We start from the raw sequence: 23,307 nt of genomic DNA on the forward strand, positions 1-23,307 counted from the left end.
ATGGTTTGAATATTCCACTCTGTCTCATTTGCCCTGACTTCTTTTTTTTCTTTTTTTGAGGAAGATTAGCCCTGAGCTAACTACTGCCAATCCTCCTTTTTTTTTTTTTTTTTTTTTTGCTGAGGAAGACTGGCCCTGAGCTAACATCCGTGCCCACCTTCCTCTACTTTATACGTGGGACACCTACCACAGCATGGCTTTTGCCAAGCAGAGCCATGTCTGCACCCAGGATCCAAACCGGCGAACCCTGGGCTGCTGAGAAGCAGAACGTGCGAACTTAACTGCTGTGCCACCAGGCCGGCCCCACATTTGCCCTGACTTCTAATCCTAGTTCTGCCATTCCCTGGCTGTGTGACCTTAGGCAAGTCACTTAACCTCTCTGGGACTCGGTTCCCCCATCTATAAAATGGGAACAATTCTCCCCTGTGAAGTTATGAACACCAAGGAGGAAACATTCGTGAAGTGTCTGCCGCAGCGGAGGATGAAAGACAGTTTCCTGTTCCCTTCTCCCTTGCCTTCCCTCTTCTTTCCTGTCGGCCTCTGAGTTCCCGCTGGGGAGAAGCTGCCAGTTCCTGACTAGCAGTCACGCCCCGGATAACAATATCTCCCGGCTCGGGCTTGGGCTGCAGGCTCTCTCAGCCTAATGCAAACCAGATGCTGGCCTCCCCTTCCTGGCAGCGAATTTTCCATGGCCTGCTCCCAACCCCTTCCTGTTTTTGCTCCTCACTGGTCCCCCTGCTAAATTCTCCTGTGCCGCCACCTTCCTCTGCAGGGCAACCTCTGGGCCCACCTGGAAACAATTAATGGAAAACAGGATGTGTGAAAGGAGGGTCTCCCCATCACCCCCACGTGGCGGGAGGGCAAGGCGCTCAGCCTGGCTGGTGACAAAGTGTGTGGAAATGGTCCCTCCCTGCCAAGCCTCCACCAGGCCCCTGGCGGGGGGGGGGGGGGGGGGGGGGGGCAGTCAGAGTCACTCTGAGGGCTGTATAGAAAGATTGGCTACTTTCTGGACATTTAGGCACAGGTGGGACTGCAGGGGAGCTGCGAGGACCTTGTGCTTGGCGGTCACTTAGAAAAATCAGAGCCAGAAGAGGTCCAGCACCGTCCTGTTGTGGATGAGGAAACCGAGGCCGGGACACTCATCCAGGGTCACTGGTGAGTCAGAGCCAAGGGGCAGCTGGGTCTAGGACTGCTTGCCAGTAAGACCTGCTGCCCCAAGTCACCCCCCCAGGGCTTGCTATCTCAGAGTCATCCTGCCCACCCTTCCCCCATCACCACCACACTGAGCCCGGTCACAGGGGAGGCTCACAAGGCGGCCGGGGCGCTGCCCAGCCGCCTCCCGACTGGCAGGCGTGCGCACCTGGCCCAGCAGACCTGGATCTTCCCCACCAGGGCTGGGGACTCCCAGAGGGAGGCTCAGGGCAAGCCCTCTGGGGGGTGTGTGTGTTGGGGAGCTCTTCCCTTATCCTCTCAGCCAAGCGAATCTCCTTGGGGCAGCCAGGGCTGGTGGGGGTGGAGAGGCCATGAGGACTCCACCATTTCCATGGAAACAACAGCCCCAGGGCTCCCAGAAAGCGGCTGGGCTGCCCCTCCCTCCGCCAGCTGTGCACAGTGTTTGGACAACTGGATGAGATGTTTTGCAGCCAGAGTCCTCCCTAGATGCCGAAGCTCAGATTTCCAGAGGGAGGGAGGACAGGATGCTGGAGAGGAGTGGAAGAGGCTCCAGAGGTCAGACGTGGGCCTGGAGGCCCCCCACCCAGCCCTGACCAAGACTACTGTCCACCCAGCCCCAGCGCGGTGGGAGCCGAGTCAGGCCTAGGCCACAGGGAAGGACTGGGTGGAGGGCGGAGGCTGCAGAATGGTGTCAGAGATTTGGTGGGGCGAACTGGTGAAGTCAGGCCCTGGGGACAGTCTGGGCTTGGGGAAGGGCCAGCATGTTGAGAGCGCTGAGATTCTAAGATAGAGATCAGCTCATCTACCCCCACTCCCATTTTACAGATAGGACAATTGGGGTCCAGAGGGGGCAGGCGCTCGCCCCAGGTGGGTGTAGAGCTGGACAGGTGATTGCAGCATGCCAGGCGTAGAGCTGGGCTGGAACCCAGGCTCCTGAGCCTAAGCTTGCTCCTCTCACTGTCCAAGCTGCCCCCACCCTCCCTCCCAGCCCCCGAGACACACACGTACCCCAGCCAGTGAATCGAATCCTCGTCCTTGCTCTTCCCCCAAAGACACAAGCAAAATAACCTACTCAAGCGTAGTACTCTGGGGTCACAAAGAAAATACACAGACACTGAGTTCCCCACTAGCCTCCAAGGCAGTCGCATTAACCCCCTTGTGGACAAGGGGTGGAGGGCCACGGAGCCAGGAGTCCTGCGCCATCGCCTACTCTGGGGCTGGGGCTCCCCCGGATTCCCCACCGCCGTGGCCCAGGCCTCCCGGAGCCCCTGAGTGAGACTGAGAAGACACACAAGTTCCAACCCAACCATTCGCAAGGTAGTTTGAGCCTCAGCTGATTCGTGTTAAAATGGGCAGGATTAACCTTGCTGTACTTGACTCATCATACTGTGGGTGCTGATGGCGAGGGGCAGAGGGTGCCAGTGGACCCCTTTTGGGCCTTAAATATTTCCCAGCAATGAAACCATTGGAAGCTCACGTGAAGGAAGGAAGGAGGGAATTCCCTTGGGCCCAGGTGGGTATGGGAGTCCCACCACGGTGCCTGGGGGGATTTCTCCAAGTAGAACCTGTTTGCCTGCTACTCCCAGCTCCTGAGCAGGAAAGTGCAGCCAACCTAATGGAATTCAAGAGCCAGCCCCACCTCCAAGGACAGATATGACTGGAGGGACAACTTGTGACTCCCTTCCAAAATGGCAGAATCGGGGTGGGGCGGAGAATTTGCTAGCATCTTTACATTCGACATCAGACTTAGCTCGCCCTCCAAATCACCCGATGGCTTCCTTCATTGCCTTCTGCCCCCATTTTAAAGATGAAAGAACTGACACTCGGAAACGTTCAAGGATTTGCGACAGCGAGCAAGTGAGGGAAGTGGGATTTTAATACAGGTTTATAGGACTCCAAAACCTTGGTCTTATCCCTCCACCATTCGTCCTCTCAGGAGAAGGGTAAGGTGAGGGTTTTTGGAGAAAGGAGGCTTGAAGGATAAGCAGGATTTAAATACACAGAAATGCAGGACAGGCATTCTTTGCAAAGGGACCATCAGGAACAGAGGCTGGGGGGTGGGGCACACCGAGAGAAGCACACCCTTCACTCTGGCTGGAACGGTAAAAGGACTAGATGGGCAGGCTCGGGAGGAATCATGAGAGCCTTGGAGGGCAAGTTAAAGAGTTTGGACTTTATTCTCGAGACTCCAAGGAGACAGTTAAACATTTTTGAGCAGAGAGTGACACGATCAGAGCCCTGCTCAGGGAAGATTCGACGGGCAGCAGTGTAGCATAGAAAATAAAAGTGAATACTTACCAAATATCTAGAGAGTGAAAGACTTTCTAAACTTAGAAGCGTTTGAAGGGACCTCAAAAGAAAAAAAAATCAATAGATCTGTTTACATTAAAATTTAAAACTTCTCTGTGTTCCTCCCTTCACCAAAAAATAACCCAAATTAAAAGGCAAATAGCCTGGGGAAAATATTCCCAGCAAATGGCAAAGTGTTAACATCTTTAGTATGTAAAGAATTCACAAAAATCAATAAGAACATGTTCATTCATTCAACAGATCTTTTTTTTTTTGCTGAGGAAGATTCACCCTGACCTAACATCTGTGCCCATCTTCCTCTATTTTGTACATGGGTCGCTGCCACAGCATGGCCACCGGTGAGTGGTGTAGGTCTGCGCCTGGGAACCGAACCTGGGCCACCCAAGCGAGGTGTGCCAAACTTAACCACTAGGCCATGGGGCCGGCCCCACATTCAAAAAATCTTTAATGAGCACCTGTGCCAGGTGTTGAGGAGATACTAGTGGACAAGACAAAGTTTCTGCCCGAATGAAGTATACAGTTTGGGGTAGGGAGGATTCAGACATTTAATTACAATCCCATGTGACAGGTACAAGAATGGGAAGTATATCGATGAACTCCCAACCTAGACTTGGAGTCTAGGAAATGTTCCCAAGGGAAGAATTTGGGAGTGGGAAAGGGACGAAGGAAAGAGATGAGTCTGGCAAGGGAGTCAGGGCCAGATCACGTGGGGCCGTGTATGCTAGGTAAGGAGTTCAAACTTTATGCTTAAGGACAAAAGGGAGACATTGAAGGTTTTAAGCAGGAGCGTGATGTGATCAGATCTGCAGGTCAAAGAGATGTCTCCTGTGGATGTGTGTGGAAGGGATTGGAGAATTTCCACGTCTAGTGGAACTTGGAGCAGCGAGGAACATTCCTGCCACTAAACTGTGCACTTAAAAATGGTTAAAATGATTTTAAAAGCACGCAAACCTGACACACCTAAGTATAAGGACATGGAAAGGCTGAGACTGAAAAAGTTATACCAAGAAAATATATCAAGAAAATACAGAACAAAAGAATGGTGATATACCAGGGGCCAGCCCGGTGGTGCAGAAGTTAAATTTGCACATTCTGCTTTGGTGGCCCGGGGTTCGCCAGTTGGGATCCCCGGTGTGGACCTACACACTGCTTGTCAAGCCATGCTGTGGCAGGCGTCCCACATATACAGTAGAGGAAGATGGGCATGGATGTTAGCTCAGGGCCAGTCTTCCTCAGCAAAAAGAGGAGGATTGGTGGCAGATGTTAGCTCAGGGCTAATCTTCCTCAAAAAAAAAAAAAAAGGATGCTGATATACCTCTATTAATAAGTGACCTTTAAGACAAAAAGCATTATTGAGGGTATAGATGGCCACTATGCAGTTATAGTAAAATGATGGCAATGTTAAGTAAAAGAAAAATCAAACTCACCAGAAAGATATAACAATTCTAAATTAATATGTGCCTAATAACATAGCCTAAAACTAATTAAAGCAAAAATCATTAGCGTTTCAGGGGGAAATTAGACAAGTCTGTCACATTGTATGAGATATCAACAAATCTCTCTCAACTCTGAGTAGATCAGGAAGCAAAATATTGGGAACTGGCAGCAACGGAGACCCCTGGCGTTAGTAGTAAAGGCTAAAATATGGAGCTTTAGATCAAAGCTAATCAAGAAATAATTAGATGCCCACATTGCCTCCCCTACTTCATGCCATTGAACAGCTTTCTCTTTCTTTCTTTTTTCTTTTTTTGAGGAAGATTGGCCCTGAGCTAACATCTGCTGCCAATCCTCCTCTTTTTGCTGAGGAAGACTGGCCCTGAGCTAACATCTGTGCCTGTCTTCCTCCACTTTATACGTGGGATGCCTACCACAGCGTGGCCACTGGGCCAGCCCAACTTTCTCTTTCTGGATCTAGCATAAGACTGGAAATTTATTCTCTGGAGGTGGTAAAACAGAGAGTCTTTGGGCCAGTAGTGGACTGGGGATTGAGCAATTGCATACAACTCTCTTCCCTTGCTTGGCAGCCAGAATAGTGGCAGCCAGATCTTTACCCTCCAGACAGCAGGTTGGAAGAGCCTTCCCCAGGGACCTGGTGAGTCCAAGAAAAGAGAACTAAAGACCCTAAGATTACTGTTACCCACGAAATGCCAGTCAGAACATCATACTGTGAAGCTCAAGGTTGACACGCTTAGAGCTTCCCATCAAATTTTGAGCTCCCATTCTTTGTTTTTTGTTTTTTTTTTGGCAAGGAAGATTGGCCCTAAGCTAACATCTGTTGCCAATCTTCCACTTTTTGCTTGAGGAAGATTGTCGCTGAGCTAACATCTGTGCCAGTCCTCCTCTATTTTGTATGTGGGACACCGCCACAGCATGGCTTGATGAGTGGTATGTAGCTCTGCCCGTGGGATCCAAACCAGTGAACCCTGGGCTGCCAAAGCAGTGTGTGCAAACCTAACCACTACACTGCTGGGCCGGCCCCTTGAGCTCCCATTCTTGATAATGAGCAGACAACCAAGGATGACTAGGCAACTAAGGAGAACCTCTGACATGAAAGAAATCAAATCTAGCAAACAGAAAAAAAGCAACTTAGAAGAAACAAAAACTCTATAGGGAGAAGGAAAAAAACCCCTATCATTAATATCCCTCAGAAAGAGAAAAAGAAGGTATTGCATTCATGAAAGAAGAACATGATTTCATAAAAGTAAACATTCATAGAACCAAAAGAACTCTTGGAAATTAATATTTTTTAAAAAAATGATGGCAGAAATGAAAAACTCTGAAGAAGGGTTAGAAGACAAAGTGGAGGGAATATCCCACAAAATAAATAAAAATAAAGAAATAAAAAACAGAGAAAGCATTAGAAAGTTTAAGGACAAACTTAGGATGCTCAATAACTGAATAACAAGGATTCCAGAGAAACAGAAGAAAATAGAGAGACTGAAGCATCAGATAAAGAATTCAAGCTCATTTTGCAAAACTGAAGGATATGATTTTTCAAATAGAAAAGGCCCAGCTTGTGTCTAGTTGAGTCAATGAAAATACTGAGATACATCGGTGTATGTTTCCAGGAAACTGAAGACAAAGAGAAGATCTTACAAGTTTCCAAAAACACAAAAATAGTCACAACAAAGAATCTGGAATCAGAATGAATTTGGATGCCAGAAACAAGAAGACAATGGAGAAATGCCTTTAATATTCAGAAGGAAAGTAATTTCCAACCTAGAATTCCATGCCAACTAAACTATCATCCGAGTATATATGCAAGGTCTCAAAAATTTAACTCTCACAGGGGTTGGCCCTGTGGCCGAGTGGTTAAGTTCGCGCGCTCCGCTGCAGGCGGCCCAGTGTTTCGTTGGTTCGAATCCTGGGCGCGGACATGGCACTGCTCGTCAGACCACGCTGAGGCAGCGTCCCACATGCCACAACTAGAAGAACCCACAACGAAGAATATACAACTATGTACCGGGGGGCTTGGGGGAGAAAAAGGAAATAATAAAAATCTTAAAAAAAAAATTTAACTCTCACATACACTTTTTTCAGGAACTGCTAAAGGATGCACTCCAAGAAAATGAGGGGGGAAACCAAGAAAGAAAACCTATAGGTCAAGAGACTGAAAAGCTAACACAGGACAAAAGGGAAGGGAATGTTTAGGATGATAGTGAGAGTAGATTCTGGGATCCTGTGTAGGCAAAGATGGCACTCAGTCCAAATTGGAAGAGAGAAGATCAAGAGGTTGGCACACTGAGGCCCGTCATCACCATTCTTCTCCCATTGTACCATCACTTTGAACTCATGAACCGTTACAGCGTATGTTCCACCAAAATAGAAGAGTAAACCATAAAAAAGAAAGACAGGGGATACAGGAAATGAAGGACTCCAACCCAGGAGACTAGGAAAGATTATTCTAAGGACAACAGCAAAGTCCCAGGACAATGGCTGTATAGCAGCGTGGAGAGGAACCGGCTTGGGTAGAAGAGAATGATGGCCACCAGGAATAATGTCTCCAAGAAAAATCATTGAAACGGATAGATTAACAAATGTGATTGAACATATTAGAAGGTGTGAGAAGAATTAGCAATAGGTACAAAGAAACTTGAACAATTGGAAAAGAAAATCACGACAGTTACTAACTTCAGGGAAAACCAAAACTAACATAATCAGAGTTTCTGAAGTGCTCAGCTATGAATAATATTTGAGTAGGCATAAAAATGTAAGTGTCGAATATTCACTTAACCACTTAACCACTATTGTTTTAACCCACAGTGGTATCAAAGAATTAAATTCTCACCTCCCAAATAAGAAGTCAGTAGATTGCCGGGGGGCCGGCCGAGTGGTTAAGTTCGCGCGCTCCGCTTCGGCAGCCCAGGGTTTCACCGGTTCGAATCCTGGGCGCGGACATGGCACTGCTCGTCAGACCACGCTGAGGCAGCGTCCCACATGCCACAACTAGAAGAACCCACAACTAAAGATACACAACTATGTACCCGGGGGCTTTGGGGAGAAAAAGATATTAGCTCAGGGCCAATCTTCCTCAGCAAAAACAAACAAACAAACATTATTTACTATAGCAATAAGTGATAAGCACTTACAATAAATCTAATAAATCTAATAAAATATGTGCAAGACATTATAGAGAAAATTTTAACTCGATACAAATTATAAAATTATGATCATTACAGTATGAATTATCATATATAATCTAAATTATTTTAATTATAAAAATATCAAAACTAGATGCAAATTATAAAACTGGATATTTCAAAAGATGTCAATTTCCTCCAATTTGATCTCTGGATTCAATGCAATTGCAATCAAAATTCCAACAGGGATTTTCTTAATTTTAGAATTTATATAGAAGAGGAATGGTCAAGACTATCTAAGACATCGCTGGAGGAGAAGAATGAGGCGGAGTTGCTTACTCTTTAACTATCAGGACTTAATAAAACTCTAGTAATAAAGACAGTATGATATTAGCTCAGGAATAGACAAATAGGCTGATTAAGTCAAATAAAGAAACCAGAGAAAGACCCACACATATCTGGAGCTTTGACAAGTAGATATGGCTTTGCTGGTCAGTGGGGGAAAGGAAGAGACCATTAAATACATAATGAGGGAATAATTGCTCATCCCTATACGGATAAAATAATTGGAAGCCTATCTCACACTTTGCAGAAAAATTAATTCCAGATAAATTAACAATTTAAATGTGGAAGGCAAAGTCTTAGAAGAAATTATAGGAGAATATCTTTTTTATTTCAGAGAAGGGAAGGATTTTTTAAAAAATAAGACACAAAAAGTCCTAACCATAAAAGAAAAGATGGATAAATTCAACTACATTACAATTGAGAACTTCTTTTCACCATCAGACACCGTAAAGTAAGCAGAAAGATAAGTCATAACCAACAGAGTTTTAGTATCTAGATTAGAAAAGGAACTGCTATCAGTCAATAAAAGAGATATAAAATAATTCACTAGAAAAATGGGCAAAAGACACGAACGTGCATTTCATAGAAGAGGCATTACAAATTGCCAATAAGAGTTTGGAAAGATACTCAAGCCTAACTACATTGGTAATCAGGGAAATTCAAATAAAGCCACAGACAGATACCCCCTTACACTCACTAGGATTGGCAAAAATTTAAAAATCTGACAATACCAAGTGACGTCCCAAATGTGGATCAACAGGAACTATAGTGTGGGTAGGAGTGTAAATTGGTACCACCATTTTGGTAAACAATTTAGCATTACCTTGTAGAATGGAGTGTTTGCATGTTCCATGATCAGGCAATTCCACTCCCAGGGACATATGCTGGAGAAACTCTAGCACATTTGCACATAGGAAACACGAACAAGATTGTTCATAATAGCAATCCAAACGCCAACGAACGGAGACCAGATAAATGCATTATGTGATTGCTTTAGTTTCCTACGCAACTGTAACAAATTACCATAAACAAAGAGGCTTCAAACAACAGAAATTTATTCTCTCATCATTCTGGAGGCCAGAAATCCAAAATGGGTGTCACTGGACTAAAATCAAAATGTCAGCAGGTCCGTGCTCCCCCTGGATGCTCTAGAGGAGCCCTGTTCCTTGCCTCTTCCGGCTTCCGGTGGCTGCCAGCACGCCTTGGCTTGTGACCCACCACATTGCCTTCTCCTCTTCTGTCCGTGTCACATCTCCCTCTGCCTCTCGAAATGCAAGGTGACTGCATTTAGAGTCCACTCTGAAAATCCAGGATAATCTCCACACCTCGAGATCCTTAACTTAATCACGTCTGCAAAGACCCTGTTTCTATATAAGTTTACATTTACAGGTTTCAAAGATTAGGATATGATGTCTTGGTGGGAGAAGGGGGTGGGGCCTTTTCAGCCTTCCAGAGTCTTCCCTCCGACCCCAGAAGATTCTCCTCCTTCACACACACACAATACATTCATCCCACCCCAACATCTCCAAAAGTCTTAACCCTTATAAGATCAATTCAAGTCCAAAATCTCATCTAAATATAATGAGCTCAAATCCCCAAATCTCATCATGTAAACCAAGTATAGGTATGATCCATTCTGGAGAAAAATTCCTCTCCATCTCTGGAACTGTGAAACTAGGAATAAGTCATCTGTCCCCAAAATACAATGGTGGGACAGGCATAGTATGATAGTTCTAGACATTCCAAAAGGGAGAAAATTGAAGGCAGAAAGTGGTCACTGGCCCTAAGCAATTTCAAGATCCAACAGAGCAAATGCCATTGTTTTCAAGGCTTAAAAATAATCCTCTGTCATCCACAGTTCTAGCCTCTGCATGCTGCAGCTCTGACTTTTAGGGCAAGGCTCTGCCCTCTGGGCCTAAGCCTCCTCCCTTTGAGTCATTCTTCCTTTTTCTTAAAGATAAACATAAATTTGTTGGAAGCTGAGTAGTGTTTTTTTTTTTTTGAGGAAGATTAGCCCTGAGCTAACATTTGCCAATCCTCCTCTTTTTGCTGAGGAAGACTGGCCCTGAGCTAACATCCATGCCTATCTTCCTCTACTTTATATGTGGGACGCCTACCCAGCATGGCGTGCTAAGTGGTGCCATGTCCACACCCAGGATTTGAACCGGCGAACCCTGGGCCACCAAGAAGTAGAACGTGGGCACTTAACCACTGCACCACCAGGCCGGCCCTGGAAGCTGAGTAGTTTTATAAGCCTATTTCCTTCCTGTAGAACTTTGGGAGACCAACAGCCTTCCTTCATTTCATTCTGTGTCTATTCCTTTCAGTCAAAGCTAGTAGTATTTCTTCCCATATAACATTCTTGAAAACCTAGTGGGTCTCTTGTGTATGTCACAGGGATTCACATCACGAAACTAGAGAGTCCTCCACACATCGTGCTGGGATAATTCCATCTTTATTCCTGGCTTCTGCCGCGATGGTTGAGTAGATCCATGAGTCACACTCTTAAGATCCTCAACACAGCAACAGGCCATCCGACCACATCCATGGGCTCCTCTCCAGAGTACAATTTTCTAAGAGTGAATCACCATGTTAGCATCTTTTGCAATCTGAAAAGGTTGCAACTTTCTCAAATCATCAAGTGCTGGTTCCTTTTTGCATAACAGTTCTTTTCTCAGTATATCTTTCTCCGCTCACGTTTGACTATCATCAGCAAGAAGAAACCAGGCCACATCTTCAACACTTTGCATGGAAATGGGCTCAGCTGAAATACAAGTTCATCACTTACAAAGTCTGCTTTCCACTCCCTGTAGGACACAACTTAGCTAGACTTTCTGCCACTGTATAACAGAGCTCTTCTCTCCTAGAATTTCCAGTAACATTTTCCTCATTTTGTTCTGAGCCCTGATTGGCAGAGTCTGAAACATCTGTATTTCTACCAACAATCTGTTCAAGGCAATCTAGGCTATCTTTTTTTTTTTTTTTTTTGAGGAAGATTAGCCCTGAGCTAACTGCCACCAATCCCCCTCTTTTTGCTGAGGAAGACTGGCCCTGAGCTGACATCGTGCCCATCTTCCTCTACTTTATATGTGGGATGCCTACCACAGCATGGCTTGCCAAGCAGTGCCATGCCTGCACCTGGGATCCGAACTGGTGAACCCCGGGCTGCTGAGAAGTGGAATGTGCGCACTTAACCGCTGTGCCCCCGGGCCGGCCCCTAGGCTATCTTTCCTGTCATGCTTCTCAAAATTCTTCCAGCCTCTACCCATTATCTAGTTCCAAAGCCATCTCCAGATTTTTGGCATTTGTTGCAGCAGTGCCCCACTCTTGGTTCCAAAATCGATGTTAGTTTTCTGTGGTGACTGTAACAAATTACCACAAATGAGGCGGCTTCAAGCAACAGAAATTTCTCATCATTCTGGAGGACAAAAGTCCACAGTTAGCATCAATGGGCCAAAATCAAGATGTTGGTAGGTCCATGCTCCCTCTGCAGGCTCTACGGGGAAATGCATGTCTTGCTTCTTCCAGCTTCTGGAGGCTGCTGGCGTCCCTGGGCTTCCTTCCAATCTCGGCCCCCATTGTCACATCGCCTGTGCCTCTTCTGCTCCTATCAAATCTCCCTCTCCTCCTCGTCTTATAAGGACACATGTGATTGCACTTAGGGCCCACCCTGACAATCCAGGATCATCTCCACATCTCAAGATCCTTAATCACATCAGCAGAGACCCTGTTACCATGCAAGGTCACATTTCCAGTTTCAGGCATTAGGATGTGATCTCTTTGGGGGGGGGGGGGCACTTTTCATCCTATCACAGTTTCATTCTTATGATAGAATATTATACATCAGTAAAAATGAATAAACATTTCTATGTCTTTTATTTCTCTCCTTTCTAGAATGTAAACTCCATAAGGGCAGGGCCTTGTGTTACTCGCCGCTGTATACTCAGCGCCTGGAAGAAGGACCATCAGGTAAATGGTACCCAATAAATATTTGCTGAACGAACCAGTAAAATGGATATTTATGAAGAGCAATACAGGCAAAAAGAAAATTTTATGGCATAACATTAAGTAAAAAAAAATGGAATGCAAAATTTTATTTACTGAATAATTATTTTTAAAAAATATTCTATGCTGAAAAAAACACTGGGGGGGGGGGCTAGCCTGGTGGTGCAGTGGTTAAGTTTGCACGTTCTGCTTTGGTGGCCCAGGGTTTGCCAGTTCGGATCCTGGGTGCGGACATACGCACTGCTTGGCAAGCCATGCTGTGGTAGGCGTCTCACATATAAAGTAGAGGAACATGGGCATGGATGTTGGCTCAGGGCCAGGCTTCCTCAGAAAATAAAAATAATTAAAAAAATTAAAAAAAATTAAATTAAGAAAGACTGGGATGTCAGGGAAAAATGGGGTAGGCAATTCCAAGAGTTCATGCCTTCACCAAAGCAGCTGATAGGGGCCAGCCCTGTGGCTGAGTGGTTAAGTTTGCATGCTCTGCTTTGGTGGCCCAGGGTTTCACTAGTTTGGATCCTGGGCACAGACATTGAACCACTCATCAGGCCATGCTGGGGCAGCATCCCACATAGCACAACCAGAAGGACCCACAACTAGAATATACAACTATGTACTGGCGAGCTTTGGGGAGAAGAAGAAGAAGAAAAAAAAGATTGGCAACAGATGGTAGCTCAGGTGCCAATCTTAAAAAGGAAAAACCAGCTGATGAACTGGCAAAACCGTCAGAATTAGCTGTGTCAGAACTCTGGAAAATAATCAAAGTTTATACAACCAGCTGAACACTTACTCAAGCTATAAACAGCTGACTCTCAGTAAGAAAACTTCATGATATTTTAACTTATGCTGGTGCATTCCTGCTGCCCGGCTCTGTGGCAGCCTTGAAGACAACAGCCTGCGTCCCTGGCATAGGTCATAGTATTGGAGGAAGCAGGGCAGAGCTTCTACTGAAAGAACTCTAGTTGTTTGTTTTGACCTGTCTGGTGGCTCCCTGAAGGTCTGGCTCAAAGGGCTTGCCTTTATTTGGCCTAATGAAGAACTCTCCCAGGGTTGAGGTGGCTACCTGGGGGACATTTGTTGAAAACATATAAAGGCAACTGTATTAGTTGCTGCCATCCGGGGTGTGGGATAACATTTGGGGAAAACAATAAACAAACCAAAAAGTTTAGGAGGAAAGGCTGGAGAATGAGATGCTTTAGGAAATAAAGGCTTTGAAAAGCTCCTACGTATTTCTCTGAATAGAAGTCCACACACATGCCCAGGGCTGGGTGCATGCTCAGGGAAAACCGGAGAAGACCCTAAGCTCTCACCTCTGGCTGGTCTTCATGCTCTGTGCAAGCAGGAAATGAAGGCTAAGGAAGAACTGTAAACTGCCTGGTTGAGTGTTGAAGATAATGTCCCGATACACACACAGAGCTCATCTGCCGAAACCAGGAGATTTTTGTTGTTGTTATCCCAGGCATTTGAGGAAACCTCTGTGAAATCACTAGCTGACCACACACAACACAACATAACTAGTGACCACACACAATGAAAAATACAGACTTTACAAAATTACTTAAGAAAAGTCACTAAACTAGCAAAAAACAATTACTAATACAAGCAGCAACAACAAACCCTAGGGTGGTAGAAATCTGATTTCTAGAGTTGCTGCATTAAAATATTCAAAATGCCCAGTTTAGAACAAAAATTATGATGCATGCAAAGAAACAAGAAAGCATGGCCTATACATGGGGAAAAAACTTGAGGAAGTACAGATATTGGATTTAGTAGACAAAGACTTTAAATCAAGTATTTAAAATATATTCAAAAACCTAAAGGAAAACATGTGCAAAGAACTAAAAGAAACCATGAGAACTATATCTCACCAAGTAGAGAATATCAATAAAGAGACAGAAATCATAAAAAGGAAACAAACAGAAATTCTGGAGTTGATGAGTACTAACTGAAATGAAAAATTCACTATAGATGTTTGACAGCAGATTTGAACAGGCAGAAGAAAGAATCGTCATACTTGAAGATAAGCAATTGAGATTACCCAGTCGAAGGAGCAGAAAGAAAAAAAGAATAAAGAAAAATGAACAGAAAAATAAAGAAAAAATAAGAGACCTGTGAGACACCATCAAGTGGATCAACATATACATGAATGGAAGTCCCAGAGGGAGAGAAATGGGTAGAAAAAATATTTGAAGAAGTAAAGATCTAAAACTTCCACATTTGATGGAAGACATAATCCACACATTCAAGAAGCTTAATTAATCCCAAGTAGGATAAACTGAAAGAGACCTACATCAAGACACAATCAAACTGTCAAAGGCCAAAACAAAACGAGAATCTTTACAGCTTCAAGAGAAAAGTGATTCATCTTGTACAAGGGAACCTCAATAAGATTAATAGTTGATTTGTCATCAGAAACTACGGAGGCCAGAAAGTAGGGGGATGATATATCCAAAGTTCCAAAAGGAAAAAAAAGGTCAACCAAGGTCAATCAGGAATTTTATGTCTGGTAAAACTATCCTTCAGGAATTAAGGAGAAATCAAGACATTCTCAGATTAACAAAAACAAAGTTTGTCACAGGTAGAACTTCCCAAAAAGAAATGCTAAAATGAGTCCTTCAGGTTGATATGAAAGGATGCTAGACAGTAAGTCAGATCCTCATGAAGAAATAAAGAACACTGGTAAAGGTAAGCATACAGGTACAAATAAAAGTCAGTATTGATGTACTTTTAGTTTGTAACTCCTCTTTTTTTCTAAATGATTTAAAAGACAACTACAATTTATAAATCTATGTTGATGGGAACACAATGTAGAAAGATGTAATTTGTGACAAAAACAACATAAAGAACAGGGGATGAGGCTATAGAGAACAAAGTTTTTGTATACTATTGAAATTAAGTTGGTATTAATTTGATGTAGATTGTGATAAATTAAGATGTTAATTGTAATCCCCAGGACAACCACTAAGAAAATAACTAAAATACATCTAGTAAAAAAAAAAAACAAACAAACAGAAGGGAATCAAAACGGTACAGTAGAAAACAACACAAAAGAATGTATTAATGGAAGAATTGAGGAACAGCAACAACAACAAAAGATATAAGACATAGAAAACAAATAGCAAAATAGCGGAAGTAAATCCTTACTGGTAATTACATTAAATGTAAATGGATTAAATTCTACAACTAAAAGACAGAGATTAACACACATGATCCAACGATATGCCATCTACAAGAGTCTTTCTTTAGGTCAAAAGACTCAAATAGGTTGTAAGTGAAAGGATGGAAAAGATATTCCATGAAAACCAACAAAAAGAGAGCTGAAGTGGCTGTAATAATACAAAAAAATCGACTTTAAGGCAAAAATAATTATAAGAGACAAAGAGAGACATCACACAGTAATAAAAGGCTCAATCCGTCAAGAAGATGTAACAATTATAAATATATGTTCACTTAACAATAGAGCCCCAAAATATCTGAAGCAAAAGCTGACAGACCTGAAGGGATAAATAGACACTTCAACAATAATAAAGACTCCAAAACTCCACTTTCAATAATGGATAGAATTGCTACACAAAAGATAAACAAGAAGACTCGAGCAACATTATAAACCAATTAGACCTAACTCCACCCAACAACAGCAGAACATACATTCTTCTCAAGTGCACAGGGAGCATTCCTCAGGATAGACCATATGTTATACCACAAAACAAGTCTTAATACTTTAAAAAATATTGAATTCATATGATGTATCTTCTCTGATCACAATGGAATGAAACTAGAAATTAATAAAAGAAGGAAAACTGAAAAATTTACGTATTTGTGAAAAGTGAACAACACACTCTTAAATGCCCAACAGATCCAAGAAGAAATCGCAAGAGAAATTAGATGAGGTGAATGAAAATGAAACTCAGCACACCAAAATTTATGGGATTCAGTAAAAGCAGTGCTCAGAGGAAAATTTATAGCAGATTTACACCATTCATCAGCCATGCTGTGCCAGTAACCCATATACAAACTAGAGGAAGACGGGCACGGATGTTGGCTCAGGGACAATCTTCCTCAAGCAAAAAGAGGAAGACTGGCAACAGATGTTAGCTTAGGGTGAATTTTCCTCAGCAAACAAAAAAGAAAGAAAAATCTCAAATCAATAACTTAAACTTCCACTTTTTTTTATGATGAGCCAAAGACAATTTATTGAATCATGTAACTGAGTGTCTAGAAGTAGGACTTGCTTCTGACATGATTGGTTCAGGACTCGAGCACTGTCCTCAAGATCCAGGGTCTCTCTTGTCTTCTTTCTGGCTTGACCGTATTCTCAGACCAGCACTCCCTGTTCATAGCAAGATAGTTACAGCATCTCCAACCTCATACCTCTCACTCAAGTCCAGCCTTAAACTTCCAACTTAAGGAACTAGAAAAAGAAGAACAAATTAAACCCAAACCAAGAAGAAGGAAGGAAATAATAATGAGAGTGGAAATAAAGGTAATATAGAATAGAAAAATAGCAAAGAGAATAAATGAAAATAAAAGTTGTTTCTTTGAAAAGATCAGAAAAATTGATAAACCTTTAGTTAGACTGATCAAGAAAAAAAGAAGACTCAAATTAGTAAAATTAGGATGAAAGTAATGCCATTACTATCAACTTTATAGATATAAAAAGGATTATGAGAATTCTATAAATGATTGAATATCAACAAATCTGACAACCTAGATGAAAAACACAAATTCCTAGAAAATACAAGCTAAAACTAACTGAAGGAGAAATAGAAAACCTGAATAGACACATAAATGAGAGATTGAATCAGTAACCAAAAAATTTCCAATAAATAATAGGCTAGGGCTAGGTTGCTTAACTGGCAAATTCTCTCAAATATTTAGAGAAGAATTAATGTCAATTCTACTCAAACTCTTCCATGATTCCAGCATTGCCTTGATACCAAAGCCAGCAAAGACATAAAGAAAGAAATCTACAGACAAATATCCCTTATAAATGTAGGTGCGAAAATCCTCAACGAACTACTAGAAAGTTGAACAGCAACATATGAAAAGGATCATACATCATGGCCAAGTGGGATTTATCCCAGGAATGCAAGGGAGGTTCAACATATGAAAATTAATCAACGTAATATACTGTGTTAAGGAGTGAAGGAAAACAGCCACATGATCATCTCAGTTGATAGAGAAAAAACTGTTTATGAAACCCAACCCTCACGGATGAACCTTGAGGATATTATGTTAAGTGAAATAAGCCAGTCACAAAAGAAGACAAATACTGTACGATTCCACTTATACGAGATACTTAGGGTAGTCAAAATCATAGAGGTGGAAAGTAGAACGGTGGTTGTCAGGGCCTGGGAGGAGGGGGGAATGGGGAGTTAGTGTTTAATGGGTATAGAGTTTCAGTTTTACAAGACGAAAAGAGCTGTGGAGATGGGTGGTGATGATCATTGTACAACATTATTTAATACCGCTGAACTGCTTACGTAGAAATGGTTATGATGGGGGCTGGCTCCGTGGCCGAGTGGTTAAGTTTGTGCACTCTGCTGCGGTGGCCCAGGGTTCGGACCCTGGACGTGGACATGGCACCGCTTGTCAGGCCACGTTGAGGCGGCGTCCCACAACAACCTACAACTAGAAGGACCTGCAACTAAGACATACAACCATGTACAGGGTGGGGTTTGGGGAGATAGAGCAGAAAAAAAAAAAAAGAGAGAGATTGGCAACAGTTGGCGGCTCAGGTGCCAATCCTTAAAAAAAAAAAAAGGAAGATTGGCAACAGCTGTTAGCCCACGTGCCAATCTTAAAAAAAAAAAACGAGAGAGATTGGCAACAGTTGTTAGCTCAGGTGCAATCCTTAAAAAAAAAAAAAAGGGAAGATTGGCAACAATTGTTAGCCCACGTGCCAATCTTTAAAAAAAAAAAGAAATGGTTATGATGGTAAATTTTATGTCATGTGTATCTTACTACAATAAAAAAGTTGTTTAAAAAACCCAACATCCTTTCATGATAAAAAAAATTCATAAAACTAGGACTAGAAGGGAACTTCTCAGCTTAATAAAAGACATCTATGAAAACTGACAGTTAAAATCCTATTTAATGGTGAAAGACTGACAGCTTTCCTTATAAGATCAGGAACAAGAGAGAGATGTCTGCCCTGGCCACTCCTATTCAATGTTTTCCTGGAAGTTTTAGCCAGGGGAATAAACAGAAATAAAAGACATCCAAATTGGAAAGGAAGAAGTCAAACTATCTGGATTCACAGATGGCATGATCTTATACCTAGAAAACCCTAAAGAATCTACAGAGAAACTATTACAGCTAATAAACAAAGTTAGCAAAGTTGTGGAATAAAAGATTAACATGCAAAAATCAGTGGTGTTTCTATAACTAGCAATCAACGATATGAAAATTAAAAAATACAAAATTTCTATTTTTTTTTTTTTTTGGAGGAAGATTAGCCCTCAGCTAACTACTGCCAGTCCTCCTCTTTTTGCTGAGGAAGCCTGGCTCTGAGCTAACATCCGTGCCCATCTTCCTCTAGTTTATACGTGGGACGCCTACCACAGCATGGCTGCCAAGCAGTGCCATGTCCGCACCCGGGATCCGAACCAGCGAACCCCGGGCCGCCGAGAAGCGGAACGTGCGAACTTAACCGCTGCGCCACCGGGCTGGCCCCCAAAATTTCTATTTATGATAATATCAAAAAGAAATAATATTTAGGAATAAATTTAACAAAGGAATGCAAGACTTAGACACTGAAAACTACAAAAGATTGTTGAAAGAAATTAAAGAAGACCTAAACAAATGGAAAGACGTTCCATGTTCATGGATTGGAAGACTTAGGATCATAAAGACAGCAAAGTGATCTACAGAGTCAGTGCGATTTCCATCAAAATTCCAACTGCCTTTTTTTTTTTGCAGAAATGGGCAAGTTAAGCCAAAATTCATATGGAATTTCTAGGGATCCTGAATAGCCAAAACCTCCTTAAAAGGGAAGAACAAAGTTGAACTCAGACGTCTCAATTTCATTACTTCTATAAAACTACACAACGAAAACAGTGTGGTACTGATGTAAGGACAGACCTAAGATGAATGGAATAGAATTGAGAGTCCACAAATAAACCCATACATCTATTGTCAACCGGCTTTCAACAAGAACGCCAGTGCCACTCAATGAGGAAAGAATCTTTTCAACAAATGGTGCTTGGACAACCAGATATCTGCATACAAGAGAATGAAGTTGGCACTTTACCTCACACCATATACAAAAATTAACTCAAAATAGGCAAAGACCTAAATGTAAGAGCTAAAGCTCTGGAAATCTTCGAAGAAAACGTTCGGGTAAATCTTCAAGACCTTGCATTTGGAAATGGTTTCTTAGCTATGACACCAAAACACAAACAACAAAAGAAAAAATCAATAAACTGGACCTCATCACAAATAAAAACTGTTGTACATCAAATGACATTCTCAAGAAGATGAAAAGACAACCTACAGAATGGGAGATAATATTGAAAATCATATCATATATCTTATAAGGATCTAGTTTCCAGAATATATAAAGAACTCTTACAGCTCCACAATAAGAATATAAACAATCCAATTGAAAAATGGGCAAAGGACTTGGATAGACATTTCTCCAGTGAAGATACACAAATGGCCAATAGGCACATGAGACGATGTTCGACATCATCTGTCACTAGGCAAATGCAAATCAAAACCACAATGAGATACCACTGCACACCCACTAGAATGGCTTATTAAAAATTAAAAAAGGAAAATAACAAGTGTTGGTGAGGATGTGGAGAAATTGGAACCCTCATACGGTAGTTGTAGGAGTGTAAAATGGTACAGCCACTCTGGAAAACAGATTGGCAGTCCCTCAAAAAATTAACTACAGGGGCCAGCCCGGTGGCGTAGTGATTAAGTTCAGAGTGCTCTGCTTCAGTGGCTCGGATTAGCAGGTTCGGATCCCCGGTGCAGACATACACCTCTCGTCAGCCATGCTATGGTGGCCACCCACATATAAAGTGCAGGAAGATTGGCACAGATGTTAGCTCAGGACTAATCTTCCTCAAGCAAAAAAAGAGGAAGATTGGTAATAGATGTTAGCTCAGGGCTGATTTTCCACAGGAAAAAAGAAATTAACTATAGAATTACTATATGATCCAACAATTCCGCTCCTAGGTATATTCCTAAAAGAAGTGAGGACAGAAGTTGAAACAAAAACTTGTACATAAATGTGCATAATAGCTTCCAAAATGGAAACCACCCAAATGTCCATTGACTGATGAATGAATAAACAAATTGTCGTACATCCATACAATCGCATATTATTCAACCCTCCAAAAAGTGAAGCACTGATCCATGCTACAACATGGATGGACCTTGAAAACATTACACCAAATGAAAGAAGCCAGACACAAAAGGACAAGCTATGCGAGGAACAGGCAAATCTATTGAGATAGAAAGCAGATTAACGGTCGTCAGAGATTGGGGAGAGAGGCGAATGGGGAGTGGACAGCGTGAGGACTGTTTCCTTCTGGGGTGATGAAAATGTTCTGGACCCGGACAGTGGTGATGATGGTTGAATGAACTAAAAGCTGCTCAGTGGTACATTTAAAACAGTTAAAATGGTGATTTTATAGTATGTGAATATTACCTCAATATTAAAAAAAAAAAACTGGAAGGAAATACTTCCAAATGATAACCTTTGGTGATTTTTGTCTTTTTTACTGCTCTGTATTTTCCTAACTGTTTACCATAAACATGTAGTACAATAAAACACTTGAATCTCTCTTGTCATCATCTGAAGCAAGCCTCTCTAACTTAGGGCACCTCTGACAGATGTCCTCACTCCAACCATTTTGCAGAGTCATATTGCAAGGACTTTGGACCAGGCAGAGGGCTTTTTCTTTTGAGGAAGATTAGCCCTGAGCCAATCCTCCTCTTTTTTTTTTTTTTTTTTTTTTTGCTGAGGAAGACTGGCCCTGAGCTAACATCCATGCCCATCTTCCTCTCCTTTATATGTGGGACGCCTACCACAGCATGGCTTGACAAGTGGTGCATAGGTCTGCATCTGAATTGGTGAACCCCGGGCTGCTGAAGGAGAACGTGGGAGCTTAAACACTGCACCACCAGGCCGGCCCCCAGGCTTGGGTTTGAGTGGAGGTTTGGGTAAGTCTTCACTCTGGGTCTTCTTTCCTCCCTTCCCTTCCTTCCTTCCATTGGCCCTGAGCTAACATCTCTTGCCAATCTTCCTCTTTTTGCTTGAGGAAGATTGTCCCTCAGCTAACATCCGTGCCAATCTCCCTCCATTTTACATGGGACGCTGCCACAGCGTGGCTTGACGAGCAGTACTAGGTCTGCGCCGGGGATCTGAACCTTCAAACCCCAGGCAGCCAGAGCGGAGCACACGAACTTAATGACTAAGCTGCCAGGCTGGCCCCTCTCTCTGGACGTCCACCCATGACAGGCGGCTAACACCTCCTATTCCCCGGTTCTGATGATGAGATGAGATCATTTCTAAAAAGCTTTTAGCGGGTGGCCTGGCACCCAGTAAATGCTAAGGCACTGGGGAAACCATTGTTCCTTCTCTTCTTTCCCTCCCACGATGTCTAACACAGCGCTAAGCATAGGTGGCATTTAGCGTGCGCTTGGGAACCGAACAGCAGGACCATCCTGGCACAGTGAAGTGACACGCAGCTCTGACCTCCACAGTGACCTTCTTATACCTCCCAGCCCCGACTCTAATTCTTGGTCACTTGAGGCAAGTCAACTTCCTTCTCTACAGCTTGGTTGCTCTGTGTGCAAAATGGGCGGCTGGATGGGAAGCCATTCATTCTCTCATAGCCTGGGAAACTGCTAACATGCCCATTCGACAGACGAGGAAGCCCGAGGCTAATGAATTATAGTGAATGTGTGACAGCATCCAGGTCTTCTCACCCCCAGTGCTGTTCTCTAGGAGGAGCCTGCCTGGGGTGTTCCCCCTCCAGGCCTGCCCATGAGTCCCAGTTCTGAGCTGGTTGGGGAGGGGGGTGCAGACGGGGTCTGTGCCTCACCTGGCTGGCCTCAGCGGGGCAGAGTCCATGAGTTCCCAGTGTTCTCCCCAAGGCTGTGATGGATGCTGTCGCCTTGCGCCTCTAGTTGGGCCGGCTCCGGCCTATTCCATGCTACTTCACTGTCATTGGCACGACTGGGCTTGGTGAAGCTGGACCCAGGCGTGTCCCAGCCTCTCCCCGCCTCTCCTGGTCCCTGTTGTCTTTCTGCAGGGGCCAGAGCTTATGTGTTCATCTCTGAATGTTGAGTCTACCCAGCCCTCGGGGACCAGGGCTGCCTGGCCCCAGGCGAAAGGTGCTGTTGTGTCTTGCTTCCAGGCTCCGGACTTGCAGTAGATCTCTCTCTTGTCCCGCTGTGCCAAGCGGCCTTGTCCTTCTTGGCTTCTGTCCTGTTCGTTCTGGGATTGGCCCAAGAGAGGGGTGTGGGCTGGCGGGTGCCCTACACAGAGCCTGGAGGCAGCATCCAGGCCCGGCTGGCCCACCCCAGGGCCCCCTGCCCACTGCCCTCAGCCCAGCTGGGTCCTCTTCCTTCTGCCCAGCTGAGGCAGGGCCTGGAAGGGCACAGTGGCAGGCCCTCTGTGATGCTCCGGTTGCCATGGTGACCCTAGATGAGAAGGCCATGGCATTCTGCCTCTGGAACCTCCACCCATCGTCCCAGCTCTACTCTGCCTGCCCCCAGAGATGGCTCTCTGCTGGGGGGCTCAGGAGCACAGGCTCTGCTGCCGTCAAAGGTTCTCCTGTGCATCCCCCATCCCTTGGACCTCCTTTCAACCCCAGCTGAGACCACCACCCTAATGGGTTAAGGCTCCGCCCCTCTGAAACTGACCTCCACTGGA

General features: G+C 43.7%; 1 protein-coding gene across 11 annotated transcripts in view; it reads right to left on the reverse strand.

The window, feature by feature from the left end:
- Positions 1-23,068, reverse strand: part of RAB3IL1 (RAB3A interacting protein like 1) — a 45,549-nt gene extending 22,481 nt beyond the window's left edge. For 3 of the 11 annotated variants that reach the window (XM_070229992.1, XM_023654193.2, XM_023654190.2), the window contains exon 1: positions 22,475-23,054. In XM_070229992.1, coding sequence (XP_070086093.1) covers positions 22,475-22,503 — 29 coding nt within the window. In that variant the 5' untranslated portion in view covers positions 22,504-23,054. Of the gene's footprint in view, positions 1-3,471; positions 3,524-22,474 lie in introns of all 11 variants that reach the window. The other 8 variants (XM_070229998.1, XM_070229999.1, XM_070229995.1 and 5 more) reach the window with 8 other exon arrangements.
- Between the last annotated feature and the right edge of the window lie 239 nt (positions 23,069-23,307).

The sequence above is a fragment of the Equus caballus genome, chromosome 12 (genome assembly GCF_041296265.1).
Source record: "Equus caballus isolate H_3958 breed thoroughbred chromosome 12, TB-T2T, whole genome shotgun sequence".
Taxonomy (NCBI): Eukaryota; Metazoa; Chordata; class Mammalia; order Perissodactyla; family Equidae; genus Equus; species Equus caballus.